At 44.9% G+C, this 24,865-nt stretch overlaps 1 protein-coding gene across 18 annotated transcripts in view; it reads right to left on the reverse strand.

Annotated features, from left to right (window-relative positions):
• The window catches only part of Foxp1 (forkhead box P1), a 601,333-nt gene that overhangs the window by 5,210 nt on the left and 571,258 nt on the right, over positions 1-24,865 (reverse strand). For 12 of the 18 annotated variants that reach the window (XM_029478353.1, XM_029478343.1, XM_029478344.1 and 9 more), the window contains 7 exons: positions 24,097-24,180; positions 15,198-15,399; positions 15,011-15,090; positions 14,283-14,384; positions 11,155-11,276; positions 9,346-9,415; positions 4,730-4,896 (listed from right to left, as the gene is read on the reverse strand). In XM_029478353.1, the coding sequence (XP_029334213.1) occupies positions 4,730-4,896; positions 9,346-9,415; positions 11,155-11,276; positions 14,283-14,384; positions 15,011-15,090; positions 15,198-15,399; positions 24,097-24,180 (827 nt within the window). Of the gene's footprint in view, positions 1-4,729; positions 4,897-9,345; positions 9,416-10,613; positions 10,784-11,154; positions 11,277-14,282; positions 14,385-15,010; positions 15,091-15,197; positions 15,400-24,096; positions 24,181-24,865 lie in introns of all 18 variants that reach the window. The other 6 variants (XM_029478349.1, XM_029478348.1, XM_029478347.1 and 3 more) reach the window with 2 other exon arrangements.

Genomic DNA, 24,865 nt, shown 5'->3' on the forward strand with positions numbered 1-24,865 from the left:
AAGGCCCTTGTGACAGTACAGTGTATGGAGCTCAGACTATGCATTTCTAAGAGATTCCAGGTGATGGGGCTGGTCCCAGGACCATCTTTTGGAGTACCAAATAACAGGCCCCGTAGTGACATCCTGGGTGGACGAATGCCACCCTGCAAATAATTATGTGAAATGAGAATCTGTAATACGGCAGTGGTTCGTGGGGACCACTGAGCACAGGAGGCTGGGCTAATCATGGCTTGCTGTGTGTTCTGTTTTGCTAGTTAACATGCAGAACCTGTGAAAGAACCCTCCAGAGGACGACCCCAAGCGAGGCTCTATCATTAATCAACTTCAAGCAAACACAGCAAAGAGACACCATGATACATGCTTGAAGCTCCAAATTAATGCATATTTTTACAAACTGTCAATAAGGCAAGAAAAGCCCTGCCAGGAAACACAAACGGAGAGGAAAAGGCTTGCTCAACACAGCAATATGATAAGAGAGCAGAGCCCCAATCAGAATAATAACGCTGTCAGCTGTAAACAAGGCAAAACATGAGGCCCGGCTGGTAGCCGCCACTGGGACACTCTCACTACCTTGAGAGCTGCCAACTTTCTCATTATGGATTGGGGGCTTGGTTCATCTAGAGAGGGCTGGCTCGATCACACAAAACCACTCTGATAACAACTGCGAAAAGCTGTTCGTAAATCATATTTACAACTGATCTTTTGCCAATACAAATGACTTTCTGTTGCAGGGGGCTTTTGATATGTAAAAGAACCATTCAAGTTAAAATGCACACATCTCCCAGACAGGCTGCGAGTGGGAGGGACTTATAATGGACATTATCAAGTATTAGTAATAAGAGGTGGTACTGGGGATGGCTGGCTTCCTAAATAATTGATGCTGTATGCGGGGCCCCAAAGGCGCCTGGAACCATTTAAAAAACAAACAGAGGCACACTTTGGGCTGCTCTGGAAGACAGGAACCTTCAAGGTCAATTGACACTAAAATTAGCACAGCATCGAGGGAGTCTTGGGGGGCTAGATGTCAGATAAATAGCTTTAAACAATTATGCCCACATTCTTAAAAACCATTTGCAAAACAAACCCAAGCCTCCCAGTACATTTTATATGTGGGTTCCAGCTTCTTCAAGTTTTTACTAGTGTGGTCATCCTTGTTTCTGAAATAAGGCCCAGGCCTTGCTATATAGCTTGTAGAACCCCTGAATGAAAAATATTCACAACTTTTAAGAGAGAAATTGAACACGTGAACAAGGGCAGTGTCCTTCCAGGCGTGGGGCACCGATGTAACTGGACGTGTCACATGCCTGTGCAGTCAGCTCGAGTCACAGTGAGTGCTTGCTTCTCCCTCTGAGGAACAATACAACTTTTTTTTTTTTTTTTGGCTTTTCCATTACTGTTTTTCTGGTTCTGTGTGATCCCTTCTGTTGATAGCTCAGTACCTTTACAGCTGGCGTTCTCTAATCACCCTCCTGCCCTCCACTGTTTGCACAGTACAGTAAACCACCGCCAGCCATTAATCTCTCTCCTCCTCTTGATTTACCTCCTTGGGATAAATGTCTAAGAATGGAACTGTTGGAGCAGAGGCCAAAACATCTTTATGGTCCTCCTGATTTATTGGGATATTAATTTGCAGAGAGGCTCTATCAAGTGAGACTCGATCTCAGTGTCCCCAGCGTCAATTCAGAAGCACAGCCTGTGGCCTCTCGAGCAGGTGTGTGTGTGTGTGTGTCTGTGTGTGTCTGTGTGTGTGTGGGTGATCCGAGGTACCTTGACCTGCACCCCTAGCATTACTGACCACCGTGGAGTTTTGTGTCTGCCTCCTGATTTCACTAGTGAGAACTGTGACTTTGTCAGTCACCACCGACAAAGTGGGTGGAGTAATATCCAGCAACAGGAATTTGCCCTTTAAAAAAAAATTAGTTTTAATCAGTTACTGAGGGTCAACTGCTATTTTTTCCAGAGTCATACTTTTGTGCTTCGATTTTTGAAAGCTATCCTACAGAGTACTTAATCTCTGGTTCGCAGGGTGCAATCTGATGGTGTTACACAAAGCCTTGGAGGGAAGGCTCAGAAACCCTAGGGAAAGCAGACTCATCTTCAGGTTCAGTTCTTGCTTTGCAACTGTAAATCACTGCTTTCCAGATCCAGCTCCAAATGACAGACCAACTGAAGGTTCCCCCAAAGAGAGTCCCCAACAACAGAGACTAGTTTGTTCTCTCCGGAACTCACTGCATATTCACTGTCCCTAACCATAGGTGCTGGTGCTGCAGTATCTACAGTCTATCCCAGTGCCTCTCATGGAATGGAAGGCAATGCCACCAACTAGATCTACTGTGTGACAACCTGAAAACCCACACCAGCATGACAGCAAGGATTCTTCGACCTTTCATGTAAGATGCACACTGTTAAAGGCTTCCCTCCCACTGGGCATATACTCAGTGTACCGTCTATAGTACAATGGGTGCCCCTCTTGAGCCTTCCCCCACCAGACCCACCCTTTCTCTCCAGCATCCACTATTTCCAAAAAGGCTCCTAACAGATAATGGGGTCCAAACCATCTCTCTGTTCCCCTTACATCTGAGTAGTCCTTTTGTAAAGCCATTCTGGAAACACATGAGATTTTTAACTATAGTTGACTAGTCTTTAAAGGCATTGTGATCCTGTTCAGGGTACACACACAGCACAGGGCCTTTGGTGTGGGGGGCCCTTCAGGTCTTGCCAGAATGAAAGTACACTGCCCCCAAACCGTCATTATGCGACTACCTTCTTCTCTTTTTGAAAGAGAAAGGCGATAGTGTGGTTTGTGTGAAGAGCAGAGCGCTGTATCACAAGGCTGCCTCTGTGCCGGGCGGGCCAGTGTCCTCACAGTGGCTTGTAAGCCTTGTTGTAAAGTTTATGGCTTGATTTATTTCAATAGACTGGAACGGTTAAAAAACAATTTGCATCCTAGCAGGGTAATGCACGCTGGACAAGAATGAAATCTCTCATTATAGACTCACTTAGTGGAAGCATGGGGGTCAGCGAGACTAACTGGCTGCTGCACTGACAGCACAGGGAGGCTGTTGTCAGCACAGGGGACCTCAGGGCATGGGGCGCAAACCTGCCATGTGGGCATCACGTTCTGATAGCTCTGCTAGGGGCTTTTTTTCTGTCCCTCGAGCAATGAAGCTTTTGCTTTGTTGCACGTTAGGATGGTGGCTGTACGTTTGCTACATCTGCAGTTCACTCAATCCTGGTAAGCAAATGAACTTCCCTCATTGAGAGGCTTCTCTGTGGGGGCCTTTTTCTTTTTTAATTTATTTACTTTTTCTACTGATAGGAAGGTAGATAGGTACTATACCTTGGAGTTGGAACAGAACTCTAAGAAAACACTGGGTAACATCACATATCCTTTCTCAATGGGAATATCTGGGAGTGACTTACATTACCAACTCACAGTTGCTCTGAACTTCCTGGATGCTGATATACAACATCACCACAACGGTGAATATCAGTGAGGCAACAAAAGAGTCAGAGAAACAGCAGCTTGCTGTAGGGGAGATGAAATTCTGTGCCAATCGTGGGGAAGGCATCATACACTTGCCTAAAATGCTGGTGTGTCATTTTCGGGAGACTCTGCCCACAAGTCGCAAACCATCGCTTCTACCTCTAAAGACCCCTCTCTGAGCACCCAGGGCATGGGATTAAAATGCTAGGAAGTAAAACTTCAGGTTTGCCCACCATGCTGGAAGAACCTACTTATCCCCCCCTCCCCCACTTTGTCGCTAGACGCCAGTTCATTCTCTCCGTACTTGTTAAAGGTCACATTTTCCATCCCCATCACGCAAATTTCCTAAAATAAGATGTTGGTCAGTAATCCAGAAAGAATGTGCAGACAAGCAGCCTATTCTTGGAGCGGACAGTGGTGGAAACACTGAATTGGTTTAGTCACTTAAAGTGGGCTATGGTTTTGGAGAGACTCCCTGAAAGGAAGACGGTCCTTTGCAGCTGGGTTCACTGCGCACTGAAGCATCTGGAATCACATGGTGTCTCTTCTGAAGTAGGGGCCCTTCCTAGGGATGAAAAGTGGGGCTGTGGCAGAGGTGGCCATTTTCAACCCTCACCAACCACAAAGGGGCGCGGTCCAACTCGGTGGCCTCCCTGAGGTTAGTGTGGCCCTGATACCATTCACATTCAGCCCAGGCAACCATGGCCCACCGCTTCATTCAGTTATATGTGCTCTCATTATCCCGCCGTCTGCTGCTGTAATGCTCCTATTAATTTTCCTTTTGATATTTTAAGAGCAATCTATAAATCATGCCGCCTTTCATTTGTGCCATCATTAATGCTTGGTAATAATGCTGCGGCGAGCTCAAGTGGTTAAACTGAGTGCGTGAGCGAGTAAACAAGCTTCCTTACAGGCTTGGTTGGCTTTGCCGGGAAGCTGGACACACCGTGAGCTTTCTCGAAGAGGTGTATAGTGATTTTAGGAGGAAAATCACAGTGTGAATTAAATAACGGTCTGAGACCCAAAATGGAGGAGACTTCTCATTTTCTTGCTGTGTGCACTTACCGTGGATGAAGCCAATTGCTTCTACGAGAAAATTACTAACTAGTCCTTGTATGCATTAACATGTGACTCCAGAGCTCCTAAGAAATCGGAAATGATAGGAAAGGTGCCCAGAAGGGCCAGAGAAGAGCCAGGAGACTGAGGTCAGGTGACAGAGAGCTTTGGGTAGACAATACTCACACAGCTTGCATAGGGGATCTGCCTGGACTGCTGTCACTCTCGTTGCTGTTGGTGTGCTCCATGGCCCCGTTCAGCTCCTCCCGGATGGCACTGGCCAGGCTGCCCAGAGTGGGATTTCCCATGGAAGCGGTAGTGTACAGAGGTATACTATTCTCAGCCATGGAAGCCTGCATCAACCAAGAGAAATCCAATGAAGCAGTAGGGGAGGCCAGTCAAGAAAGCTATGGATATGTGGTGTGTTCAATAGCTTTTTGGTTCAAGTTCACACTGTATTGTGGCTGACAATTTCCAAGTGCTGTAGGATTTTGCTTTAGGGGCCTTGGGCTTCATTTGGTTAAGCTATCTGGGCACCGGTGAGTCTACAGGTTGAAGCTGCCTGCTGGCTCCTGCCTGCTGGAGTCATATGGTTTAGACAAAGGTTTCTAAAATGAGGTGTATAGTCACTGACTTTTTTTTTTAGAGGAACTGAGTATTTCCAGATCACAGTGAAATACAATGGGATTTTCATTTCTTTATCCATTTTGATGAGTTCTCTATTGGGTAGCTGGGATCTGATCAGATTATATGGCCACACGGCTCAAAGTTATGAGAACTTCCATAAGCACTCAGAGGAAAGGAGGAACTGGAATCATTTTTTCTCCCCCACCATTCCCATTTTAATGATTTTTTTTTTTGAACCTGCTGAGTGAAGGCTGACATAACCAGACCATAGTAACATCACACAATCTCTCAGCCTCAGACTAGTCATGCAGAAGTCTGGAAGTGTAGAAAACTCTCCAGGAAGGAAAAATAAAAATAAAAAAGAAGGGGAAAAAAAAGGCTAAATCTTATTTCCTTTATGACTAAGTATATCCATATTAAAGGTGACAAAGCCATCCCATTCCAAATGAGTGACAGCAAAAAAAAAGTATGTAAACCTCCCCCAACTCCAATAAAACCCACTCCAAACTAAAGTCTGGTGGAATATTCTGCGTGTTCTGTTATCCCGGACGTAAGCACGATGGCCACCCTGTGTGCAATGTGGACAGTTGTCACAATACCACGGGACGGAAGAAACCCCATTTGTTTTCACTTGTGCAGGGAGTGTGCCCAAGTGACTTTTCATTTTATTATTCAAGAGGACAGACTTGGGAAAAGAGGCAGCTGTAATTAGACGAAGATTTATCAAAATTGTCTTCTTGCAGACTACACTATGCCTGGTTTTCCATCCTAATGAGAGCGAGTATGATCACAAGACAATCTGGCAGAGTGGCTTCAGTTGGCCCGTCATGGAAGAGTCCTAACTATTCTAGAAAAGCTGGCACCAAAGAGAAGGTATGAGCCAGAAACAAAGGGAGAGAAGGAGAGAAGCTGGGCTGCGGGGAGTCTGCTTGTTAGTCAGCTGCAGTCTTGCTCCCTGGATAGACCCAGTGTCTGAAGCACTTCCCAGAGAGATGCCCTGAGCATGCTCTCGGCAGCTCCCACTTTCCCCTATGGAATCACCTGCTTCCTTTTTTAAAAGTAAAGTGCAGGGGGGGGGGTACCTCATGATTTCCCAGTACAGTGACTATTTCCCACTCCTTGATGGTTTATCAGATCATCTGTTTGCATCCAGCACTTTCTGAATGCATCTTTTATAATTGCAATAAGGCATTTCTATTCTTTCTGAGCAGGGAAGTTGGCACAGGAATATTACTGGCAGCTGCAGCTAGGCTGCCATCTTCAGCTGCCTTCTGTGGGACCACACAGTGGTCACATTTCCCTGCCATGTAAGTTCTGCTTGGACTGCCAGCTGAGTGGCCCTCTCACTGTGGATGTACCATGGGAATCTGCTTCCACTGGACAACTGTGTTGAAGAGTCAAGATGGAACTGAGGCTGGACCCAAGGCTACCACAGTATTTTATTGGATTCCAAAGCCCCTGACTGACTTGTAGGAAACAGTTATAGGATTGCTTATTAAGATAAGTGAGTATTTGCTTATTCTTTCTGATTTTCCAAGTATGATGAGTAAAAGCCATTTCTGACAGATATTGGATTATGGGTCGTGGGCAACCACAGTGACAATCACCCAGTGGCAGACCCTTGTCTTGGTCCCTTACCTCTCAGACATAATATAAGAGATTTTATAATATAATAAGTACAGAGAACCTTTAAACAAAACAGTAGCCACTGGGCTACAGTAAGATCCTGAGACCTGGGTAACTGCTGTGCCTCTTGACTAGTCCTTTGCAGAGTGAAGGATCAGAGCAGCCCCCAAATTATCACCTTCAAACAGGTCCTTCCTGTAGCTGATGCTCCTAGGAGCAGATGGTGCCACCATGTTTATAATGGACTTAATGATATAAATGATCCTGGGCACAGTGTGTGGCTTCATATCAAACCAGTACCTCTACCCGCAACACAGAGGTTCTCAAGTGATGGCACACTTTGGGTCCGTGAGTAGCGAGGCTTTGGGATGGTAACTGCTCTGCGCTCCCCCCCCCCCCCGGGAAAAGGCAGTCTATAAATACGAAGCTTTATGTTAACTGCTCTGCGCTCCCTCCCCGGGGAAAAGGCAGTCTATAAATGCGAAGCTTTAGGGTTACCCTTGGTTACCTCACTTTTTCAGAGCGTAATGCAATCTGTCCCGAGCCCCATGTCTTATTTCTGTAGTAGATTCTGCTGTCCTATTTTATAAATTGTATATCACGCCGTTATGTCGCTCTAGTAATTTTTTTTTAAAGATGATATTGTTGCGCTGTTATTTTTACTTGCCTTGAAAAATGGAAGTGGGTGATAAAGAAAGGGAAGGCCCTGCTGGTGGGATCTTTATTTAATTTGCATGGCAGGAAGCTGTCTTGTATGACTGGCTGTCTACTGGTGGGGAATCCAAATTCAAGAGGAGGGGCAAAGGAGATATTCCTTAAATTGTTCCTGGAAAGCCGCAGGCGGGTTTTGGGTGGGGGTGGGGGGGACACAGAAGCATGGAGAGGGATAGGAAAACAAAAGTCTCAGAGATGAAGCGTGAACGCATCTGTAACGATACAGCACGCTAATTGAAATTAGTCACATAGTAAAGGGAATCCAATGTAAAATGTGCTTGTAATTTTAATACCATTCCAGATAGAGCCGCCTTTAAATTCGTACTTCACAAGACTCCAGGGAAAATAAGTTACTAATGCATGGTATTTACAGTGGCAGGGTATAAGCCGGCTTTCATTTACTCTTGTGAAGTTACTGTGTAAACTACGAGTAATTAAAAGAAACGCAGGGAGTAGTTTCTCCCAGTAAATTTAGTTCATGCTAAGAAGAAATAAATAGAATTACTGAGATGCTCAGTTGAGCGAGTCTGCGTTCAACTGTGTCAGGGGCGTGTTATCCACGAGGAGCCCCAGGATGCACTGGGTGAGCTGGGAAGACAGGCACACGGAATAGGGGCTCAGTCAATATTTGCTTAGCAAGTGGTGAGAATCAGGCTGCTGTCACTGCCTCCCCCTCCCCCATCTAGTTCCCATCATGCCACGCGTTCCAAGCCTTCTTCCCACTGCCATCCCTTTTGGGGGCATTTGTTTCTCTATTTCTCCCTTCACTTGTAATGTTATGGTCCCTCAGAATAGCCAGAGGTGTCACAGAATCCAACAACCAGTTCAGGGGTGCTACAGTATTCACACTCGACAGTGCTAGGGGTGTGTGATAACTAATGTGAGATTTGTCTATAGAGTACGTGATGCAAATGTTTCACGATTCTTTTAGGTATGTCTTCTAGACTAATAAAGGTAGGTTAAAAAACCAAAACCGAACCAAACAAACAAAACACCCAAAGCCCAAAAGACTAACGGTGGCTGCCAGGATCCTGGCTACTTCTGAGCTCTTAAGGGAGACCTGAGGATGGCATCAGGTATTCAAAAGAAGCGACACCAGATACCCCATTAATTTTAGAAATCAGTAGGTGGTGTGGTAACCATGAGGAACAAGAAACCTAAAGCCTGGCTAGACACACAGATTGTTCCTCCTGTCGCTCACACCCAGGGCTCTCTCGCACCTTCTAAAGATTCTCTCGCTGAGGTAGTATGTGATTTATCAGTCAGTAGGAAACTCCAGTCTATGATGGTTACGTTTTCCTGAACAACTGGATGGCCACTTCTACTTTTCTTCTGGTTTCTGTTGTCTGGATGGTTGACTTTACAAGGGAGGAAACAAACCCAGGCGCCACCCCCACAGAAAGAAAAGGTGTTGGAATGGACTTTAATAAAGCCCCACTTTCTCTTTAAACCTGGGAACAATGGAAGGTCATGTGACACGCTGGCCCTGTCATCCAGCACATTAATAGCTGTGCTAGAGTAATTACACTTGTGGTATTTTTGCCTCAAGTGAAATTCTGAAATAAGAGGATGGAAATTATGATACTGCTGATAAATATTAATAAGTGAACTTTTAATTTTTTTTTTTGCCACAATATTCAAAATGCTGAGCATCCTGCTCCTGCTGAAGCAGCCCGATGTGTTTGCCTCCGGGGAGAACGATGCTTTGTGCACTTAAGAAAAAAGTTTAACGGAATTAAAATTTAATATCTAATTAGAGCGAGGCTAATATATTTTGAAATGAGTGGGGGAGCCCTGTGTCTGCGCTGCGGCTGGGGGATGGCCGTTAATCTTACCTGTAAAGCTGCATTGAGAGGTGTGCAGTAGGCGTGGCTGCTCTGCATGTTTTTAATAAGGGAGGGGTTACTGTGGAAGAAAAAGATAAAAAACTCAAAGTTAAACACAATCCATCCAGAGGTCCTCGCCAACTTTTCTCTTTCAAGTTCGCTGGTTGTCTTCCACATTTTAAATTCTTCCCCCACCCGGTCACCAAACTGAAGGAAAGTTAAGCTTTATGTATGTTTCTCGGGGTTGGTTTGGGAAAATACCTCTGGCAATGAACCTAGTGGTTCATCCTGGTGAAACTGTGTTAAATTATAACACACTTGGGTATATTTTCTGGGGACCTGTCTGCAAAGGGTTAGCTGCTGCCAGGCTCCAGGAGGAAGGTAAGGGCTGAGTGGCAGGGTGTCTGGTACTGCAATGAGGAGCTCAAAGGCTTCGTTTTCAGTGACCCTGGCTGCTCGAGGGAGGCCTCCTCTGTAAAGGCAGGAGCTTCGGCTGCAGTCTTTCCTGAATGGCCAGTCTGGGAGAGCAAGCTCTAATTTGGTGCTCTTTCTATTGACTAGGTAAAAGAAGCCACAATACCATTTTTTTAAAAAAAGAAAAATATCCTTGCCCTAGTTTTAAAAAACACTACAAAATTACATTGGACATCCTGAGAGAAAGTGTGGCTTCCAGTCGGTAATGAGGTTCATTTGTCAACAGACTTTGAAGGGAATGACATTATCAATCTTTCCCCTGAGCTTAGGACAATTTGGTTTTCAGTTTTTTGAGACAGAGTCTCTCTACAAGGTCTAGGCTGTCCTGGAATGTGCAGTCCTCCTGCCTCAGCTTCCCCGGGTGGGAGATGGGGGAGAGGGGAGGGGGAGCTGTCATTATAGGCACCCACCCCTACGCCTAGCTTGTTCATTATTGTTACTTGAGTATTCAGTGGGAAAAGAATTATCCCACTAGATATATACTGTAACCACCGCTTCCTTTCACTTGCAGGGATTGTGGGTAACACGGGGGATGATATCTAGCTTTGAGGGTCCCCATTAGCTGCTGAATCAAAATACAGTCAGTCATCATCGGCATTAGAGACACAGAAGAAGCATCTTTAGGCACTGGCGTTCCAAGGGGAAACGAGCGAGGTGCGTGTACACTTCACACTGTTTAGTTTCTGTTGCAGAAAGCTGTGGCACTGCTCTTGGGTGAAATGTCATACTACATGGGATGAGTCAACCATGCAAAGCCAAAGCAACAGCAGACACAAGAGAACAAAGCAAGTAAAGGCTCTTACTGTGCGCCAAGCTCGTCAGAGTTTTCACCGGGGCAGTATTTGCGAGGACGGCCTCGTTGAATATGGCGGCCACGTATAAACTCTTCATCATCAACTGTCCAAAAGGACCCAAACTCATCCTCTACTCTGATAAAGCACTTATGCAGTGAGAGGTTGGTGCGAATGGCACCCTGGGATAGGAGCAGCAGCAAAGGAGATGGAGTGGCAACAAAAGGAGGCGGGGTTGGGGGCAGGACAGACATCCAATACAGGGAACAGGAAAAAGAAAATAAAATGCAATAAGCATAAGCGAATGGCTCGTGAGGGTTAATATGCAACGCCGCCTAAAAGCTACTCGCATGGGATGTAACAGAGACCAGCAAGCAGGGGCAGGGGGACTGGTGGGTATACGAGACAGAAGGGATGAAATGTTCTCTTGCTTCCCTTAACTGAGACAAACGTGAAAACCAGGTCTTTGGTCTGACACCGCCTAGCAGCCTCTACAGTACACTCGTTAGCACAATCCGAGCTGGGCTAAGAAGTTCAAACATGGCGGACGTACCCACTGATCTTTTGTGGCCTCCGTTTTTGGAACTCTACTTCATCCACTGTCCATACTGCCCCTTTAACGTTCTCTACTCGCACAAAACACTTGTGGAGACTAAGATTATGACGCACTGCATTCTGCAGCAAGTATAAAAGAGAGAACATTGACATTTTTTTTCTATAAGAAAAGACTCAAAAAAAAAAAAAGAAAAAAAAAACACAGCAGTACATTCAGCCCCACATCTGTAAAACCATCCATTCAGCCCCACATCTGTAAAACCGTCCTCCAGAGCCGTAGCCACCACCCCCACCCCCACGGAGGATCTTCTTTTGAGTGTCTTTTAAGAAAAACCGCAGATTCTGAATGGATGGTACTTTGGCATTTAAGCCTACTTTCTGGTACCATGTGATCAGAAGACACACTGGTAAACATGCATGCAAGTCCCAAGCAGGTCCCTCCACATAAATCTAAAATATTGTTAGGATGTCAAAAATCAGTTAAGTATGAAAACTATTCTTTATGAACCCACTGATATTTGAAAAGATATTTTATTTTTAAATCATGAAAGGTGAACAGTTTTAAATCCACAGCAATATCTGGCTTTGAAACCAGGCATAGGCTTTATTAAGGAAAATCCTAAATAGGATTTTACCACTGAGAGTACCATCTTGTATAGCAAAGATGATCGGGGGCTAACTCAGCACTAAGAGTTCAGTCTCAACAATTGAGCAGAGCCTTACCTTGCGGAATATTTGGAAACACTGGCAATGACTTGGAGGAGCAAGTGCCAAGAACTTACAAGGAGGCCTCTCAATGGCAAAATGGCTAGATTCCATTACTTGGTTTCTCTGTTTCTTATGTTTAAAAGTCACTGACAGCCTCATATCTAACAAAATGGGCATTCTTAAGTGCAAAGAGGCCCGAAATGTCTCATATTGTCAGGAAAATCTGCAACCCTGACAGGATAACCAAACTGGATACACTCTAGTTTTGCCTGGCTGAGCAACTGGGTAATGAATTTGAGACTATTACAAGTGGCCAGTGGCAGGTTTGTTTTTTGGTTTTTGTTTGCTTGCTTGCTTGTTCATACAGAGTAAGTGGCTTGGTGGACATATACACTGAGATTTTGGCACCTTAGATAAGCCCTCACTTAGCCCAGCATTGTATTGTCCAGACAAGCTACACTCTTCCCCTACAGTAATTCGCTTTCTTGGTGACAAATGTTGAAACTCTCAGAGGTCTTTCAGATTTCTGGGAACTGATCATTGGTGACTAATTGGGTTGCCTAAAAGTTAGGTCTTCTCTGTGATACTCTACTTAGAGGATAACAGGGCACATCTTTATTACCTCTATTATAATTTGCTCACCAGTGGACTCTACAGAGTGAGCCCCCAGGAGAATGAGTACAGCTGGAAACAGACTGGTGATCCTGATGTGACTGACAGAGGCTACCCTTGATGGAAAAGCTTTCTGATGGGTTGCTTAAAAACAAAACTCGACACCTATAAAATTAACCTAGCTTTTAAGGAAACAACTTCTTTATATTGCACAGGGAACTATCTCCTCCACTATCACGGAGGAGACAGGAGCAAATGTAGCCACTTCCCTTTCAAAATCAAGAGAGCACATGTATACACGTGAGGGAGATGGCTGGGCAACAAGGCAGCATCAATCACTGTTGGGAATTTTACCTAAGTATCAAAATGCACAAAAAAAAATCCAAAGACTCCGGGGGCTATTGCTGCTCACAGAATGATTTAGAGGGCTCTGTATATTAAAACAGAAGCAACTAAAAATCAAGAGTTTTTAAAAGAAAAAGGATCCGCAAAGGACGCCATTCGGTGTCTTTTGGATCACTGTCCCAGTAAGGACACACAGAGAAAAACTCTCAGTATTGACGAGTCCCTGAGTACTTCACAGGGGACTGTCTGTATTAGTGACACTCCTGCCTTCAGCTTCCAGCAAAGCTGGAAAAGGGAGATGTGAGTTGAAATTCATATCCGCAGCTGATAATTATTTTGAAATGTGGTCATTTGGTATTTATAAAAAGCAATTTGAATAAAATGTCTTCTTTATGCGTCTACATCCTAAACTTTTCAAAGCTTGGTAGCTAAAGAGCTGTTGAATTTTCTCTCCTGGGGCAGGACTGGAAAGAAGCTAAGATATGCAGTATAACTTCCTGTCAGCCCCCATGTGACTAATGAATTAATTCCATGCCTATATTAATCTTCTTATAGACTGGGAGGAGAAAAAACCAAGACCTGTTTCTTCCTATTAAACTAAGCAAGCCGCGTCCTATAAAGCACCTGTGGTACTGAAACCATGGGTAAGGACGGATCTTAAATGCTAGGTGGTACTAAATAGGACAGTGGGTATAGGCATTGTGGAATAAATTCAAACTAGGAAGCTGAGAAAAAGTTGTGAAGGCTATCTGTATAGCCTAGCCTGGCCATGTACTCAAAAACCTCCCCACTTCTCAAATGCTGGGATGACTGGCATGCACCACCATGCCTAACCAGGAAGGCTTAATGGAGCATGGAGTAAATGCCTATGAGATTTAGAAGGGACTCCAAGCATTTAGGGGTTATCTAGCGGAGTTATGGCAGCCGACCTCTTCTATGGCAAATGGTGTCACATTACATTACATAATTCTGAAACTACCTTTTCCCCTCAGGGTAGCCATGAACCCATTCTTATAATTGATACCTTGCATTCTGCAGAAATCAGCCTTTTGGCGTGTGAGTACACGGATTACACAGCTTCCTCTGCTTGTGGGGTTGAGCTTTGATCTAACCACTGAAGGATCTTATCCAGCTTGGTTGTTCCTAGTTATGCCCCTGAAAATGACTGTTGGGTTACCCACGGTGTGTGTAAGCACCAGGGCCAACCTCAGAGTTTAGGGTCACAAGGTCACCTCCTTCCCCTACACAGGATTCTCCAGCAAATCCAGACACACCTCTCTTGCAGGGGCAGGGGCTGGGGCCTGAGTGGCTCTTCCATCTGAACACTTCAACCACAATAAAACACTTCCCCTAGTCACCTTCCCCAGTGCAAGGGGAATTCTCTCGCTGCCCAATAACTGGATTCCTCTCCAGAAGATCCTCTCTTCTATAAAGGTCAAAATTCAAGACTGCAAAACTTACCTTCCACGTGGCTGCATTGCGTCGGAAGTAAGCAAACATTCGTGTGAACCAGTTATAGATTTCGTTTAGTGTTAGCTGCTTTTCTGGAGATTCGAGAATGGCCTAGGAGGCAAAAAGAATCCGAAGAAGGTAATTCATCATCCAGTAGGCAGGGACAGTCGACAGTGTTCATAAAAATGTAGAAAAAGAAAACCCAACCAAACCGGAACCAAAACTGGAATTTGGAGCAAACTCCTCAGGCAGGTTTCACAAAATGATCGAAGATTAATGGTTGTATTTAAGCAGTTCAGTAGCAAAACTCGAAATGGAATTATCTAATTGTTTGGAGTTTTTATTTCTGTTTCCGTACAGAAATATTAATTTATTAGTCATTCATAAAGCAGAATCAAAGAGAAATGCAAAACATTTCACTAGCTGATTAAAGCTCAGTAATTATTTAGAGCTCAGATTAATTCCAGGGATCAGAGATTACTGTAGCTTTGTGATAATTGACTTGCCATCTTTAAACAGCCTCATTCTCACTGTTGTGTGAAATGAATTCCCTAATAATCACATCGTATTGTAATACTTAATCAAAAGCAATTATGTTATATATTGCAGTTTTTAAAAACCTTATAGAAAAGGTTTTAGCATGCTTGCATACTAAGTGGTCTTAAATCTACTTCATCAATATAATATACCCACGTACACCTTTTGATAGCATTTCACGGTCCATGTTATTTACTTACCTGCCTGATTAAAGATGCATATGTAAATGGTGGTCTAACTTCCGCGTTCTTATAAAATTCTTGGTTCTGCGCAATATCTGCTAAATGAGAATCATTGTCCTATTAATGATCGCTTTTTAAAGGGGGGCTCATCGACAGGAACTGCAGATTCCCCATGCTGCCCCAGGCAAAGACAGAGAGTAGCTACCTGAAGAAATGGGCACGTTGTATTTGTCTGAGTACCGCCTGCGGATAGGTCCCACCGTGTGCATGCTGGTGGTGGTGATGACGGAGGGGCCTTGGGTGACGGGAGTCAGGGGGGCGGTGGGGGTTGTTGGAGTATGAGGTAAGCTCTGTGGAGAAGCCTCTGAGGCAGACTTGGAGAGGGTGACACTTGATACCAGATTCAGCTGTGAGGAGAAGGATATGGGTTAGAAGGACTTGAGAAAGGCAAAACAAAAAGCAAAAATCAAACAACCACAGAAACCCGAGCAACCGTGAAAACCTCTCCTGTCCCAGAGGAAAGACTGGCGGGCACCTGACGAGGGTTACCTCTCCAAACTGGTATGTTTACACGGGACACACTTTCCACGAAAGGGATTCTCTTTTGCACAGCAGCAAGGCTGGGGGTTTGAAGGAATGCCAGCTGAGCAAGCTACAGGGGTGTAAACCTGGTTTGTCCAGTGTGACTCTCAGGAGCATACCGCCACAACTGGAAAACTGTGTCGCCTGACTTTCTGTTTGAACCTTAAAATTGCAGTGGGTTTGCTAAGAGGCTACACAGGGCTCCGAGCCACTACAGAGACCAGCAAGAGGTTACGGGACTTAAGTCCACTGTGGAACTGAAGGCACCATGGGGCTGTACATGATGGACCTGTGGCTCTGGCTCAACAGTGGCCCTGACCGAGGAGGCAGACATGAACTTTTATACAGTGGTAACATTTGGTTGCTTAAAAGATTGAAACGGTCCAGCTATGGAAGCGAAGAGTCTCTGAAGCAGGGTGGAACAGGATTAACGAACGCCTTCTTTCCTTCTGCATTCTTCCTCGGGATTCTCACACTACTGGAGAGAATGATTCTTCTCTAAAGTCCATCAGGACAAGAAAAGCCCCTTGAGTTTGACAATGCAGGAGAACCTAGTGGTTTTCATCATGTTTATGGAGGTACCCAGTACTTAGAGAGCCTCTCCAAAACCCAAGAAACTTCTACAAAGTACACTGTCACTTGGCCAACATTCTATCATGCCACATTTCAAGTCAGTTGCCATAATGTCTATTTGGCCACCATCAGATTAAGCACAAGTATTATTTCTGGATGGTATTGAAAGTGAGTCCTTTGCTCCAGTGTACTAGAAAGACTCAACTTCAATTCACACAGTTGGAATGCAAGGCACTATCCCGCTGTGTAGTAAGTTCCAAAGGAGGAGAAGGGAAGAGACCGATGTCATGAAAGGAACATTAACAGAAAACCCCAGGTTTGGTGCCAAGTGGTGGGCTGAGAGCACTCAGCTCTGCTTTTCCAGGCTCAGTTTGAAATACTGACTCCATAACACTACCAGCCCCCAGTGTCCAAGAACAGCAATCTGGGGCATATTCTTGCTTGACCTTCAACAAGCAGGGGCAGTGTGGTAATCTGCCCTCCCAAAGGTGCTAGAGAGCTGAGCATCACACACTTGCAAACCAAGTGCTGATAGTTCAGAGTAGAGGCCAGGGACAGGGCAGAGCAAGATGCCAATGGAGAAGAGCAAAGGCTGACCCCCTTTCCCCTCAGGCCTTAACAAGTGCCCCAATCTGGCCACTGTATTATTTAGCATCGGCTGAAGTTGGGAGGGTCAGGAAATTAGTGTAGAAAGATCCTAAATACAAAGGTTTGATCCTTCGGCTGCTGAAATGCCTGAGCATGGAAAGCCACAGATACCGTTCATAAAAATACATACTCTAAAACACATGCTCTGAGAGGCTTCATTTCATTCACCGTCCTACAAACTACTCGTGGTTTACAAAGACTGAAAGAGAAGCTTGTCCATCTTTTGACTCAGACTCAAAGTCAATCCACGTTCTTGTATGGTCCTACAGCCTCTGCACCCGCTACTTATGCCCAGTTAATGTCTAAATGAATGCTATAAACATCTCTACCTCTCAGTTATGCTTGCTTCTGGAAAAGATCCCGAGAACAGCTTTTATCCATGCTTATGAATGACACTCAATAAATATTACCAAGAACTTCTACAGGCTTGGAAGCAGAACTAAACCACAGAGCTGCTGTCCTTGAAGCGCTTACTGTCAAAAGCAGGCATAAAACCCTGGCAGCTTCTCTGGGGTCTCACCCTAGATCCCGACTTCTCCTACTAGCCTAAGAACATTATCCCATTGCCCCCTGCCAGCTCTGTAAGGAAGTTCTGCAAGTGCTATGGAACCGTTCAGCAGATACGAACCCATCGTTTTGAAAGATCTGAGAGGAAGTGGTGAACCCACACACAGAGACATGCCATTAGGTGTGCAAAGAATGTGACTCTTGCAGCTTTCCTATGGGGTTTAATAATACTTGGACCAGTTCTGCCCTTGACAGCAACAATGAAAAAACAGATCCTTCTTGTGCTGGCACGAGACTGGTAGACAGCAATGCAGGCTGAATTTTCTGGATGCTTTTGAATGTAGGTAGGATCTGGAAATAAACACTGAGCCTGAAGAGAGGTTTACCAGGCTTGACAAATGACACCGTGATTCACACCCACTGCTGGGCTGTCTCTAATAAGCCACAGAGGAAGCAGCCAATCTCAGCTAATTACCAGATAAAAATGTATTGTAAGGACTCTAATTAGGAGAAGCGGACGGAGGTGATCTAATGATTTAAATGGTGCATTCGACTGACCCCCGCCATGAATGTGCAGTGGTGCACAATGTCGCTGGAATATTTTGTAGAAACAGTAATTTTATTTCAGGGAGGGGAGACAGTAATATTTGTAATGATGGCTATGAGGTAAACTAATTAAAAGACAGTTCCTAGAGGAAAAGGGTGTCTGGGAACAGCTGCGGCCATTCCAAACCCAAGTGCCACGTCTCAATGGAAAAGCTTCAGTCAAGTGGAAAATTTCTGCCTGACCTCTGCCCTGGCTATTAATTTGCAGAAAAACTAATGACACATATACATATTCCCACAAAATTGTTCTAATTGCTAATTTGCCAAAGGAGCCTGGATTCTAAATTAAACATGACTGTAGCCTGTGAGGGAAGAACAAAAAAAAACTGGGAACTCCAAATAGGGAGCTTTGCCATCCAAGACCATCAGAAGTCCGGACCAACACGTTAATGAGATACAACCCTGGCAGCTGCTGTGCAAATTCCTTAACTTTTAAACGTCTGTCTGGCCATCACGTGTGTGTGTGTGTGTGTGTGTGTGTGTGTGTGTGTGTGTGTGTGTTTCGATCTCAAGGAGAAAAGGTTGAGTAGGGGGGCTACCAAGAAAGATTAAAAAAACCAACTCTGTTCACATTAAGCCTGTTCTTACTGAGAAGGACTCTACCAAGAACACTGAAAGCAGAATAATCATGAGCCCTACCACAAGCCTAGAAGAGCAAACTAGGGTGCTGCAGCGAATGACTCAGTCAGGAAAGAGCTTGCCTAAGGAGGAAGACCGGAGCTCTCACATCCTCAGCATTGCGGGAGTGATGGGTCCATGCCCTATAACGCCGGCCATGGGAAGGCAGAGACTGGAGGACAGGGGTTTTCTAAGCAAGGCCCTCCAGGCCCTCTGGGCTCAGTGAGAGATCGTGTCTCAAAAAATAAGGTGGGGAAATGATTGAAGAACACATGGGGCACTGACCTCGGATACACATGCCTGCGTGCCCGCACATGCACAGATAAAAGGTCAAATCATTGGGAACAGTTTGGGGTAGGTTTTTTTTTCCTGTTACCTTGAAATACATATCTTAATTGTAAATTATTAAATCTCTATACAGTCATCAATAAGAAAGGGAAGCCCCGTGATGGTTTATGTTTCTAAGTGTAAGTAAGGTTTTAGAAGAGACACCCCCACCCCCACGCCCCGCGCGCACGCCCCCTGGGCATGGAGCAGGAAGGCATCCGACTGGGAGGGTTTCTTTCCCTGATGGAAAGCCCATTTTTCTCATTGTGCTCATTTTCTATTTAGGAAGAGGTTGCTATGTTTAGAAAAGCTAGTAACGCAGATATTTTTCTCCGTGGCAAGTTGCCACGGAGGGGATGATTTCAGCAAAGATAATCTCTTTCAAACTCTGGCCAGGAGCTAAAGCCTTATGTCAGTTAAAGTTGCTGCAGGCTTTTCGATTGTAAGTAAAAATACAAACAACTGTGCTATCAAGCCTTGTTACCCTTAGTTTAGTTACTGAAGGACTTTCTTGGAAGCTTCTACCACTGAAACTATCCCAACTATCAGCAGCCCAATGTTACTTTGTCTTTTCTAAAAACAAAAATCAATCTTTAAGTTTCTCTGCAGCACATTTCCCTCCCCTGTAAGGAGGGTGAGTCACTCACATTTTAAAAAATAATAAACAAACAAACCGCTGGTGTGAACCCCGGGACAGAAACTGACTTGCTAGGGAGTATTCCCACAAGAACTTTTTGTTTTGTTTTGTTTTTGTTTGTGTTCTGGCTTCTCATGAAAACAGATTCTGAGAACAAAAGAAAAACCTGAAACCAAAACACCAGAGGCCAGCAGCACAGAAGGGACTGCAGGCTCGCAGAACTGGTTTCTCTGCTGTTGGCTGGATGGGCCAGAGAGGCTCAGGTCCTGCCCCCACCTGAAATGTTCAGAGACTGCAAGCTGCCTTTGTAGGCATGAATCACCAAGTTCAGACTCCAGGGACAGAGGGCAGGGCAGTGGGTGGCAGAGCAGAGGCCTTTGGAGAGGACTCTGTGCACTGATGGGAGAGTGGCTTATTCTACAGACTCAGAGGGTGGCATTTCTGGCAGGGACAGGGACAACAAACCTGAGGTGAGGAAGGGGACTTAACAAAACCAGTCTATAAAACAGCTTTTGTGTGCTGCGCCTGAGAGTTCCTCTTTATGACAGACAGGCTGTCATTACTGCTCCAAGGCTCCTGCAGCCCACACCTGATCACCCACCCCTTGAAGTTCATGGGATTTTTTTTTAAGGGGCTGGGGGGTGGGGTAGAGGGAGCACTCTGTTTTGATAGGAGCTAAAAGCTATTTCAAAACAGTCCTAATTGCTATAGTTAGAGTCTAGAGGGGAATGCACAAAGGGGGAAATCTCCAGCTGCAATTCACTCCAAAAGTGCATTATAAACTTTTTCACAAAGTAGCCTCTTCTACCAGTGCTGCAGTTACTTGCCCACCAAATCTCAAAGAATGTGGTTTCTCCAGGCATGGGGAGTAGTTCTCACAAGTGCAGGACACCCCCCCCCCAAGAAAAACCTGAAGGTGCTCCCCGATTCCACGTTATTAAGTGGAATTTCCACTGCACCCTCCTAACAAACAGCATGACCAAATGTCTCTGTGAAAAGTCATCAGCACCTTAATGAAGGCCTAACATGTTTCCTTTGGTCGCTCTGTGTTGAGTTCTGTCCTCCCCCACCCCCACCTCCAGATCAATCTCAGCCAATCCTTCATGGAGTTAAGTATAGACAGTGTGCTGCTTGCCCTGGGAATGGAACTAGGTTTTGGAACAAAGGAATTGCAGGCTATTTTCTTCCCCTTGCTGTTGCTTCACTTTCCGTGGGAAACAGCAGAACTTTTAAATCTTAAACGACAACAAATTTGGCTTTTGTAAACACATGTCAACAACAGCCCTTTCTCTCTGGGCACTCTAGAACTTGCTAGATTCTAGCTAAGCAGGGCCTGGCTGAAATGGCAGTGGATTTCTGAGATTGGTGATTCCTTCCACTCCTCTCTGCTGACCCTCACTGAACATGTCCTCCTTCCACTCCCATCCTCCTACACACAGATCTGTGTCCCCACTCCTCACCAGAGGCAAGAGCTGGGAAGCTGACCGCTTTCCTTCCAGAGAGTCCAACCCAGCTTCTAGGTTTCAAATGACAAGTCATTTCCCCGGGTCACGTTTCCTTGTCACATACAGCATTCTCTATACAGTAAACAGTCTGCATGTGTATGAGTATGTATGAGATACATGCATACACTTATCTGGTAGCTTGTCCGCAAGACTCCCAACACCTCCCTGGCAAGTTAGGTCCTTTCTCATTTGATCATGCTCAATCTGTCATGGTGGCCAAGTAACTATCTCAGGACAGAAAGAATTGGTTTCTAAATTCAGGAGTTCCAGTTCTGAGGGAAGAGGTGCAATGGCTGTCAGAAGACATGCTGCCCAAGGACCCAAGGCCTGGGATACTGTTCCCATGGGCCATATGCTTCCAGCTCATTGTGGGTTCAGCTCAAAGCCTCATCTACACCCTTGGGCACAGTCTTAAGAATGTGCACATCTTCTAACTAGCCACATCTCAAGACACGCCCCTTGCTGGGATCCAGAAAGTGCATCTCTGGACTGACATAAGAACCATCTGAGAACGGGTTGGCAGCTCTTGGAGGGGATGAACTGGGGACGGGGTGGACCACTGGATACAAGAGAGACTCTTGCCACCCAGATGGCACACATTGAAGGGCTACAATTGCAGCAAAGCACTCTATCACTTAGTGACTAAGTTTTAAAATGAACACCAAGTTCCCTTTTAAAGAGGAATGGAAAAAGAGACAGCTTCATCAGCCCACTGGCAAGGACGTAACGTGGAAGTCCCCACCTATGGTTAGATGTGAAACTTGGGGACTATTTCTTTCAAACCACAGATTCTAGAATGATACTCATTCAAATGCTCACCAGCCGTTCCATTATTTAGGGAGGAATAAATTAATTACGGGCTGTAGGGAATATTTTGAATGTTAGGATCAGTCACCAGATAGCTCCCAGTCCCTACAGTTGAAAGCATCACGGGGTCTGAAATATGCATGGGCCTTTTTTTTCTTTCTTTTCTTTTCTTTTGGCAAGGAAGTGAAAATTTATGCAAAACATTACACGTCTATCTTTTATAATTAATTTTCCAATGCCTCACCTATACATATTTTAATAATTCCTGATTTCTAAGATGGTATCTATAATAAAATTTTCTATTTTCCAATAAATGAAAAGGAGGCAGGTTCACTCCGACAACAGAGTGTCACACAATATCTACGTGTCAGGCACCAATTTTTACTTCTTACATGTAAGTTAAAGGATAAGGAATTTATAATGCTGCCTGTGAGGAGAACCACTTTTCATACACAAATGTGATTTTTTTTTCCAAAGGGTAATACAACAGTACATTTACATAAACTAATCCAAACAATCTATGTATTTGACAATGGCAAACCTCACACAGACGGCCTATTGTTGGTTTACATCTTGGAGTTCTTTATACTGGCTTGTAGCAGCGCTCTAGCTGTCAAAGGTTTGACTTAGACTCTAAATAAATGGTTATAGAAGTGCTGTGCAGCGATATTGGACTTCTTTGCAAAAGAAAACCTGCTGTGTGTGAATTCAAAAGCTATTAATTTTTCAGTCAAAAATATTCGTGCCTATTTCTTTTAATAAAGAAATACTGTGCTGAGCTACTAAGAGATAATGTTGACTAGTGGTAGAGAATTTTCAATAGAGCAGTTAAAAATAAATTTAGTAGGAGGTCCCCTCCAAAGTTATAATTTTCTAGAATGTAAAACATTTTTTTTTCAATACTAATCAAGACAAACCTTCCTTCCCTGTTCATTCCCTCACCCCCAGCTGCTTCTCTCTTGTTTATTGGCTACTTAGCAGGTCCACAGGGAGACAGATCATCATGGGTCCTCTTGTGCCTGGGTGGGCTTACATGAATGGTGTTCCTAGCTAGTCCAAGACCCATTACCCGCTGAGGATCCCAAGGGACTCTGTAGTTCCATCTTTCTATGTGGATTCCTCCTCGGCCTTGATCCCAAACAAGCCTATTACTCGAGTGTTCCATTCAATCATGACTCTAATCATTGATGTCATTAATTCTCGGAGGAAGATAGGAACAACCTCATGCTCTCCCTGATGCTAGGCGTGAGTGAAGATGCAGGCAGCCTCTTCCTCCTAGGGGGAGCACTTCACTAAAGCCCTCAAGGACTTCCAGAGAGGTCCAAGACAATCACTCCCCTTTGCCAATGGTCCTGACTCTTCTAGAAGTCAGGCAAATCATTTCAGGGCAGCACTCGGGGAAGCTTGCTCAGCTGGGTCCATGTCTTCCCAGTGCTCTTCTGAAAAGAAGGGACAGGTGGGAACAGCTTCTAATGCTTTGCCCCATCCCCCGATCCCTGCTTCCTCTTTTGGTAGCTTAGTCATCTGGTCCTGCAGCCATTTACTGTGGAATACATGGTAGCTAAGACTCTTCCCCAGTAAAAATGGACGCATGGAGTGTTTAATGATTTTATGTCCTGTATCTCAGTAATGTGTTCTGCTTCAGACATTAATTCTGTCTGCCAACTGCATCTTGGCAGGCTACCATATTTACTGGGTTAATAGTCTGACTCCGTTTTATTTCTATCACCGTGCATTATACATATAGGGGTGTGTGTTTGCTTTATTTATAGAAAAAAAAATCAGTCAAAACAGATAAACCAATACTTTGCCATTATGCTGCATCATTGCATGTTGATTAAAATTGCTGCTACTAACTATAGATTGTCAACGCTCAATTAATTTTCACACAGGAACTCCCTGCAAAATCAAATAAAGTCAGCGTACCTTTAAATTTTACAAATCTTAAAATCAGGAACCAAGGCATGGCCTCCGTTTTAAATAATCAGCTAAAGCTACTAGGAGATGTTCAGCAATGTCTGTGAGTGATACCAGCGCCGATGTTAGCTCATGGTGGAGAATGGAGCCCAAGGCAGGAGTTTTGCAAAGGAGACTCCTCAAAACATCATGTCTGTGTTGCCCCAGGTCTCTGCCTAGCTTCCCGCGGGTCTTCCCCATGAAAGGCCCAAAGAGTCAAGTGGGAGAAGGGCTTTGGCATCCACATCTGCTCTAGAAGGTATTCCTGCAGTCCTTTGAGGTGGGAGGCAGAGAGGGAATACCACCAGGCCATTCCCCCTGGTGGGGACAGTACTTACGGGCTGAGGGGCAGCTTTGGGTTCTGTAGACTTCACATGCAGGTGGGTCATCATGGCTTGCAGGCGCTCTTTGTCTTTTGCAAGCTGATGGGAAGAGAAGGCTTTGTTATGTCATCGAATACAGATGTGTGACTCCTTTGAACACCCCAAACTATGAATGTCCCAACTAACTACTGCACCACAGCACATCATTTTTATTGCTTCATCATCTGAAACCTATAGGACCCCTGCCAAAGTCCAGGTAACCGGAGGTGTTGATGTGAGATTTCCCAACACAAGGTGTATTAGACTTTAACTGGCACGTTCTAGACCTGCTGGCACCACGGAGTCCCGGGGAACACGGACAACTCAAAGGCAAGCATGAATCATGCCCATTAGCCAAGCTGAATCATGACGAGGCCACGGCAAGATGAGCAGCTAGCTCACACTCATAAATTCATCTGTTGTGGTTGTGGACAAACTCATGGATACTTGGATACACTTGTGGAAAGTTAGCTGAGTCCGTCTTGCTGGGAGGAGCAGGGATACCAGAACTGAGGGGGTTCCCATCTTTAGGTGAGCAATAAGAACATCTGTTTCAGGGGTTCAACATCAAGTACCCCACTAGATGCTTCCTTAATAATCCCAGTATCTTTACTTCATAAAAAAGTTATTTTCTGCCAGGCGTAGTGGCACATGCCTTTAATCCCAGCACTCGGGAGGCAGAGGCAGGCGGATTTCTGAGTTCGAGGCCAGCCTGGTCTACAGAGTGAGTTCCAGGTCAGCCAGG

Source organism: Mus caroli, chromosome 6 (assembly GCF_900094665.2).
Source record: "Mus caroli chromosome 6, CAROLI_EIJ_v1.1, whole genome shotgun sequence".
Classification (NCBI taxonomy): domain Eukaryota; kingdom Metazoa; phylum Chordata; class Mammalia; order Rodentia; family Muridae; genus Mus; species Mus caroli.